The sequence below is a fragment of the Pseudoliparis swirei genome, chromosome 6 (assembly GCF_029220125.1).
Source record: "Pseudoliparis swirei isolate HS2019 ecotype Mariana Trench chromosome 6, NWPU_hadal_v1, whole genome shotgun sequence".
Classification (NCBI taxonomy): domain Eukaryota; kingdom Metazoa; phylum Chordata; class Actinopteri; order Perciformes; family Liparidae; genus Pseudoliparis; species Pseudoliparis swirei.
This window is the reverse complement of record NC_079393.1, coordinates 7187773-7196686: the sequence shown is the minus strand read 5'-3', so window position 1 is coordinate 7196686 and position 8914 is coordinate 7187773. Positions and strand designations below refer to the sequence as shown.

At 41.0% G+C, this 8914-nt stretch overlaps 1 protein-coding gene across 2 annotated transcripts in view; it reads left to right on the top strand.

Annotated features, from left to right (window-relative positions):
- Window positions 1-4677: 4677 nt before the first annotated feature.
- slc6a13 (solute carrier family 6 member 13) overlaps window positions 4678-8914 on the top strand; it is a 21165-nt gene continuing 16928 nt past the window's right edge. For both annotated transcript variants that reach the window (XM_056417201.1, XM_056417200.1), the window contains exon 1: window positions 4678-4755. In XM_056417201.1, the coding sequence (XP_056273176.1) occupies window positions 4749-4755 (7 nt within the window). In that variant the 5' untranslated portion in view covers window positions 4678-4748. The remainder of the gene's footprint in view (window positions 4756-8914) is intronic.

The following is an 8914-nucleotide window of genomic DNA, read 5'->3' as shown; positions in this document are numbered from 1 at the left end:
TGATTTTTTAAGTAGACCTCAAACAGATTAAATTGTATTCATCGGAGTTTGATCTGAAGAGACAGGACGGATGCATGCGGAACAATCTGAGCAGTGACCTGTAGCCGTGCGGTCAGAGGACGGCAGGAGGCTGCAGAGAGGAAGATGACGTACGGGTCAGTCATGAGCCCCGTCGTCATCATCGGCCTCGCTCCTTGTTTCTCCGACGTTTCATTCATTCTCGTTGTTTCCCGTTTGATGTTGTTTGTTTGTTTGTGTATTTTATTCAGTCAATCAAATCAAATACAATGCAATATTATCCTATATAATATACAAAAGAGAAAGACTGAAAAGGTATAGGTAGAAGCAAAAAATGCTTATAAATTCCTATCCTAAATTGAAATCAAAATAAATCAGAAAATTATTATAAAATAAAGAAGAAAATAAAACAACAAAACAATAAACAAAATAAAAAAACTAAATATATTTATATATACTACCACATACATCTTCCATATTAATACGTTTTTAATTTCATTTATAACTCAAGAATTGTTTTATAAATAATTCTCTTGAAAACCAAAAAGGAGTTCACCAGTCTTGCATCCATTTCAACATTATTCCATAATTGGACTCCTACAACAGAAATGCATCTTCTTTTAATCCCTTTTTTAGATTTTTGTACCGTGAATTTACAAACATCTCTCAAATCATATTTACACTCATGTATTGAAAATAAACCTTATACTTTTTTAAAGTATCGACTGAAATATCTCAGAATACCAAGTTGTATCAAAAGTGCCCCACACATGACCTTCTGGGGCCGGTATTTCAAAATGATCCACCAGGATTAATCCTCCTGGATTGGATTAAATCCTGATCAGATCCCAAAAACGGGTATTTCAAAGCAAATCTGATCCTGAAGATTCAGATTCGGTAATCCAATCCTGCCTTTTATCCGGATTAAACACTGCTGTTGAGTATTTCAAAACTTTGGTGGGAAATCTGGATCAGTTTGATCCTAAAAATCAGGATTACCCTGATACCACCTCAGAGGTGGATTTGAGGGAGATTGCATGAAAAGGTTGGACCAACCGAAGTGTAACTGCTCCCAAAGTTCATTGTTTGATACAGATATAGCTAGACTGCTGTTTGATCAATGTTTATTTTCTTTGCACGTTCCTTTCTTTTTCAGAAAACACAGTGAAAAATTGAAGTAAAAAAAATAATACAACGTATTCATTGAAAATCAGTCAAATGTATTTATTAACATGCATTCAGCACACACACTTAATGTTCATAGCCAAAGCTTAAACGGGTATTGCATTTGGAGCAGCTCTGTGTTAACTGACTGTCTTCTCTTTCCACAAACATCTACAAAGAAAACGCATATTAAGGTTGTATCTCTTTTGTTGACAACTGTTTCCTAAAAATACAACTTAATTGAGTTTATTTTGTATAGCCCATTATCACAAATTACACATTTGCCTCAGAGGGCTTTACAAACTGCACACATAGACAATCCTGTCCGAGGACCTCACATCGGAGATATGTAGGCTACAACACATTTTAAAATCTACACCCAATGCATTGCGAGTAAATGCATTAAAATGTGGAGCGCGATGTACAGACGCTAGCCTCTTTACTAGCGTGTTAGCTCCTTAACACAGAAGTCAATGGAGCAGCGTTAGCTCGCATTAGCGCGAACTCGGCTTTATTTGACTTCGCCGAGCTATTCTTTCAACTTTGTGCGGATTTACGTAATTTGTTAACTCAATATAGTGATTGCCTTTCATCTCGTTTAAGGACGCATCAACACTGACCAATATTATACTTAGATTTAGAGACAACAGTAGTGCCAGCTTCTCCTTTTTTCCGTAAAATGTTCGCTCCGTTTCCGGTTTCCTGTCTGATCCAGGGGACGGGAACGGATTTGGAAATCCCAATCTGCCGGTATCAAGATCACTCTGATCCAATCCCGCAAAGTTTTGAAATACCGGGATGGATCAGGTTGATCCGTGGCTGAGGAAAGGGGGATTTGGTTATCCGGATCATTCTGATCTGGATTACAAGTTTTGAAATACCGGCCCCTGGAGATTTAAAAACAAAATGTTTCCGTGTTTTTTCTTGCAGCCAATCGACGCGAGCGGTCTTCTATTTGAGACAAAGTGTCACACACACTGATTGTTTTATTACTTTTTGATGACACATGGAATGTCACATGGAATTAGACTATTTGGGGGCGAATGGTTTCAACGTCATATGCGGTCAAAGAACTTCACTCGTGCTGGAAATTGCAACGATTCCAAATGTAACAAGTTTAGTGTAGTTTAAAAAAAAAAAATTTGGGGGTTGAACAGGTTTTTTTATTCAACTGCCGGACAACTGAAGTCAGACCGGCTGCTACATTTTCATAGGAAGCTAACGTGTCTGTGTCTAGAATTATAAGTGTAAAAAAAAAAGACCTCACCCTGAAAGATTTCAGTCGGGGAAAAGCAGAACCACGACCCCCCCCCCCCCACACACACACACACACACCTCCATTAAGACCCTCTGGATCGTGACCTTCTAACAAATGCCTTGAACCGGGGCCACTCTGGACCCCTGCGGTGGGAAAATGTTCTGAATGGGCTATTGAAACTGTGGGGGGAATAAAGACTCTTTTTCCGGGGGCTGAATTAAGGATGTGTTTTTTGGAGAAGGGGCTTCGTGGAGCCAGAGAGATGTTTTAATTACAGTCAGAGAAGACCAGTGAAATATTGTAAACTAGAATGGGCACTCGGTAGAGCGCATACCTTCGCATATCACAAGATTGGGCATTGAATTATGAACATTTTGGCATTAGTTGCATGCCAATTGGACAAAAATGTATCGTGCTATGGTAAAAAAATAGTTTGACCTTTCCATGACCTTGACCTTGACCTTTGACCCGATTGATCCCAAAATCTAATCAAATGGTCCCCGGATAATAACCAATCATCCCACCAAATTTCATGTGATTCAAGAACATTTTGACCTGTTCATGACCTTTGACCTTGACCTTTGACCCGATCGATCCCAAAATCTAGTCAACTGGTCCCGGATAATAAACAATCATCCCACCAAATTTCATGCGATTCGGTTAAATACTTTCTGAGTTCTGCGAAAGATTTTGACCTGTTCATGACCTTTGACCTTTGACCCGATCGATCCCAAAATCTAATCAACTGGTCCCCGGATAATAAACAATCATCCCACCAAATTTCATGCGATTCGGTTCAATACTTTTTGAGTTCTGCGAAAGATTTTGACCTGTTCATGACCTTTGACCTTTGACCCGATCGATCCCAAAATCTAATCAACTGGTCCCCGGATAATAAACAATCATCCCACAAAATTTCATGCGATTCGGTTAAATACTTTTTGAGTTCTGCGAAAGATTTTGACCTGTTCATGACCTTTGACCTTTGACCTTTGACCCGATCGATCCCAAAATCTAATCAACTGGTCCCCGGATAATAAACAATCATCCCACCAAATTTCATGCGATTCGGTTAAATACTTTTTGAGTTCTGCGAAAGATTTTGACCTGTTCATGACCTTTGACCTTTGACCTTTGACCCGATCGATCCCAAAATCTAATCAACTGGTCCCCGGATAATAAACAATCATCCCACCAAATTTCATGCGATTCGGTTCAATACTTTTTGAGATTTGCGAATAACACGCATACAAATAAATAAATAAATAAATACACGGCGATCAAAACATAACCTTCCGCATCATTTTACATGTTCAGGGTTCGATGTTGATGCGTTGTCTTTCAGCGGAGACGTTCAGGTGAATATAGGAAAACATATTAATAGACGTCACCTGGGAACTTCCTCAGTTAAATATGCAAATGTAGCATTGCCTATTGAAATATGTGCTCATTTGCATATATTTCCAGATCAGAAATCAGATATGTTTGAGAAGTTTGAGAAACCTCCTTTTGAAAAAAACCATTAGTAAAGATCTATTCATTATGTCAAGCCATAATAATCTCCAAGAAATCTCCTCAGTAACTGACATAAAGACACTTTTTTTTTGTTTTCTGATCTTTTTTAGTTCAGATATGCAAATGAGGCATTATCTAACACTAACTTTTGGGAAATAAAGAAGAAATCTGCAGATGCAAATCGACAAAGTGAGGTCAAATAAACATATGAATATGTATTTGGTATGTTTTTTCTCCGCTCATCAGAAAGAACACATGATATGAATATATCAATACTCAAAATGTATCAATGCATGAGCAAAACATGTTTTTTTCAGGTGGTTTCACCTTAATTCTTTGTGCACACCCGCCTTAGAAATATCTGATCTTTGCACATTATGCACACACGTGTGTCCGTGATGTATGTAATCTGATGTGCAACCTAAACATAAGCGTGACCCACTTCTCCCCCATGCTCCCTGGTTGCTCTTTGGACAGAAAGGCCCTGGGAGAATGTGTGTGTCAAAAGGTTACGCAATCAGCCCAGCACACTGAGACAGCACAGACCTCTTGTGTGCTTGCGGGGAGTGAGTGTGTTAGTGTGTGTGTGTGTGTGTTTGTGTGTGGGGTGTCTGAATGGAATCGGATAAAGGGGGGTCTTCAAAGAGGGGCAACTCAGAGGGGAAATCTCACTGCTGGCTGCTCCAAAGATTTCAGTCTGTCAGATCTTTGCCCATCCATGAGCGTTATCTAGTGAAACCTAAACCGGCAGCGGGCCCGTATTCGGTGGGCCACTCTCTTCTGGTACAACAATATGAAAGGTGAGTGCCTTTGGTTATCGATCATGTGATTACTTCTTTTTTTTTGCCCAGTCAGAGATGGAGAATAATAAGTATCGCTGTTTATGTGATGAATGAACATGTCCATTGACGTCTGACATGCGCCTATTGTTGTGTATTGGCAGTAGAGCTCAGTGAAGGCCGTTGTTTTGAATGGGATGTGTCTTTAATAGTTGTCGTTGAGAGATAAACCATGCGTGGTTTGATGCAGCACACCTTCCTCCCATGCGGAGATCAGCTGCTATCCGAAAGCAGATCGAATTGGACATAATGTGTAAGAGTTGCTGGTATGGAAAGTGATTCATCCTCAGCCGGTGGGGGATGATGATGATGACATGAAACGTGAATCTTCATGTGGTGTCAGTCCCATGCTCCGGGACACCCGTAGATTACTACTTTCTCCCACTGGCTGTTCACGATTGTATCACTTTTGAAAGGTATTTATCATGTTTTCTCGTTCTAAATCTTACTCTTTCCACATGGCTTTTTGGAGAGGCACAGTTGGTGCAGCCCACGTAGGGGAGCTCAAAGGTGGACGGCCTGCGCTCCATTGCGGGGGGGGGGGGGGGGGGGGGGTCCGGCCCACGGTGCCTGGGGGATTTTTTTCTTTTTACCTGTGCAACCCTGAAAGTAAATGATCTGTCGGGGAACACGCCTTCTGCAGAGCTTCATCATGTGAAGCGTGGATATTGCTTTGCAATCGAAAATATCCGATTATGCATCTATTTGAGACGTGTGACTCTTAAAGCTTAAGAATAGGGAATTTAAAAAACAATCAAACTAATTGCCTTCGTCATAGTGAGCAAATATTTCCCATTTTCATTCAGAGGTTGTTGTTGTTGTTGTTATTGTGTATTTTATTCAGGCAATCATTGTAATAAATATTATTCTGTGTAATATACAAAACAGAAAGACTGAAAAATGCTTGGATATTCCTCTCCTAAATTATTATCAAATAAATCAGAAAATGAATATAAAATAAGGAAAAATAATAAAGAAAATAAAAAATTATATATACAGGACTGTCTCAGAAAATTAGAATATTGTGATAAAGTTCTTTATTTTCTGTAATGCAATTAAAAAATATTAAATATTAAAAGAATAAAAGGCTTGCAATATTTCAGTTGATTTGTAATGAATCCAGAATGCATGACATTTTTGTTTTTTTAATTGCATTACAGAAAATAAAGAACTTTATCACAATATTCTAATTTTCTGAGACAGTCCTGTATATATATATCATGTATTGCTTTTGTTATGTGTTATTTTGCACCAATGAAATGTATCGCTCCAAACTTCCACTAATCCAGTTATGCATTATGCAATAATCCAACTGTTTAGAGGAGGAACCGATATTTCATATCCAGCTGACTTTTGTGCTCACGTATATTGATGTTGAAATTCAACTTTACCACCAGACTAATGAATGACTTACCTATCAGTGCACTCTTTGGGTTTTTTCCACTAACACCTGGACAACAGTGTGGACTCTACTTATCTCAGTCGAGGTCGTGTTTGAGCGTCTTTCAGCTGATTGTTTTGGTTTTCGCGGCCTTCCGTTGTCCTGAGGTCACTCTCAAAGCTCCCAACTCCCTTCTATCCAGCCTCAGCAACAAGTTAGACATTCAGCGATCTTATTTGGTGACAGCAAGGCACTGGTTCAGGTCAGGTAAAACACCTCCAAATGATGTCTGATGAATTCAAAAGGGGTTATTTTTGACATAACCCCAGCATTGGTGCCACAAGCCGCAACAGGAAGCGAGTAAAAGATGGAGGCTTTTTTTTTTTTAAAGAAGTTGGCAGTTAGGGGGCAAAATACATATATGACTTGTATCCTATAAAGCTGTGTGTGGCGCCCCCTGGCGGCAACCTCCGGGTCTGAAAGGTGGGAAGTGCCTTTATCTTGTATTCTTTCTCCAAGCCAGCAGGGGGCGACTCCTCTGATTGCCAAAAAAAAAGGAGTTTGATTCTATAGAAATGTGCGAGAAAATGATCCTATTTCTTTTTCTTTTCTTTTTTCTTTCATCGATCGTTTCGGGGGCGCCTAAAAATATGTCGTTCAACGTTAGCTTGTCCTTAGCTCCGCCCTCTCGTGACACTTCTGGATGCCAACACGGCGACGGCCAAACTCGAGGCTTCAAAAAAAGAGGTTCACAAGTCGATGACGTCCACTAATGAGCTGAAGTTACAATCGGGTACGGTGCATCCAAATGGTGACATTTATGTTTAACTGTCCATGGTCCCTTTTAAATAAAGATAATAATAATAATACTTGTACCCACAGGGAGATGTGCGAAGGGTGCTAAATTGCCGTTTAATCTCTTTTGAGGCAAAAAACTACAAGTTTGAAAATAAAAACAATAGTTTCCTTCGCATTGAAAATGCGGAAGGTTATGTTTTGATAGCCGTGTATTTATTTTTTATTTATTTATTTATTTATTTGTATGCGTGTTATTCGCATAACAAGAAAAGTTTTAAACCGAATCGCATGAAATTTGGTGGGATGATTGGTTATTATCCGTGGACCATTTGATTAGATTTTGGGATAAATCGGGTCAAAGGTCAAGGTCAAGGTCATGAAAAGGTAAAAATCTTCTTGATCGCATGAAATTTGGTGGGATGATTGGTTATTATCCGGGGGCCATTTGGTTAGATTTTGGGATCAATCGGGTCAAGGTCAAGGTCATGGAAAGGTCAGAATCTTCTTTTTACCATAGCACGGTCAATTTTTATCCAATTAGCATGCAACTAATGCCAACATGTTCATCATTCAATGCCCAATCTTGTGAAATGCGAAGGTATGCGCTCTACCGAGTGCCCATTCTAGTTATTGATAGAATCGTTAGTGGATGACCAGTAGTCCTCCCGGTGAGGCTCAACACGGCTCGAGGCTGCTGGCAGGATAACACACAGAATTTCATTAAGCCGACTTGGATTGTGAGCAATGCAGCACCTTTTTCTTTTTAAATGACAATTTGGTTGTTTTTCTCTTCATTTTTAAACAATTTTTTAAGCAGGCCATTGTGCATCTGACAAGTTCAATGCCAAACCGGCGGAGTAGCCTTCTGTTACAAGCACACAACAGAGTCGCCAGTAAGCGAGCCACGCATTCATCCGACCCCTCAATGGGTCAGTCTGTCAGTCACTTGCTCCGTCGCTCCGAGAGAGAGAGAGAGAGAGAGAGGTGAAGTTGGCGCCGTTTTCCTGGGATAAAGCTCCTCCGATGATGATGAGGTCATTCACGGTCTTGGCATATTTTCTCGCCACAGTGTGCCTCGTCCTCTCACGTTCTGCGCGCATGTGTGGTATAATCACCGATTTCAGCCGGACTAAGCGACTATAAATAAAGGCCCATATTTAATCTCTCGCCCCTATTCGCTATTACAAAAAAAGAGCTGTGTTCAAAGTGAGATATTTGGCTTCCGCGTTTCGCTTCCCAGCGATACCACAAAGAAACTGTGAAAAAAGTGAAGTAAACTGTGACCTGGCTGCAAAGCCACTGAGGATTTGCCAGCAGCGGAGCTGTGTGTGTGTGTGTGTGTGTGTGTGTGTGTGTGGGGGGCTCCTCGGCTTTTGTTGCACCGAGCCTTCATTCCCACCAAGTACCTTCCCGAAAAACAAGGGGCTCTATTTTTACCTCGGGCCACAATTTGGCACCGAGCGCAGCACACACAGGAGTCACAGTTGTGCTCCACCTCTGCCCTCTTTTTTCCTCTTCTCTTCCCTTTTTTCCGAAAGGTGTCTTCACACAGGGCTTCTGGCTAAAAGTGATTTCCATCCCCCGTGAGACCGGGCCACACAACATGTCACACGTGTTTGTTTGTTTTTTCTTCTTCTTCTCTTTCTTCTTTGTGCGGCTGTGGGAAAAGACAAATGAAGGGAAGGAGGTTCGATGACATGTATTCTTGTCAGTGAATTAGCTTGAGCATGTCTCCTGCAGACTGATGACCGGTCCGTCCGAAATTTTGGACCGCGACGGGCCCGATCGTGATGTGCCTGAAAGAGAGAGAGGGGGGGGGGGGCTGGCGAGGGGCCTGTTAATGCAACCTGACAGGAGTGAGCACAGTCAGTGAGTTGTCTGTTTCCTCCACAGAGAGGGATTCTTTCAGCGCCGCCGGCCCCCGAAACAGGAGGTCTGGCG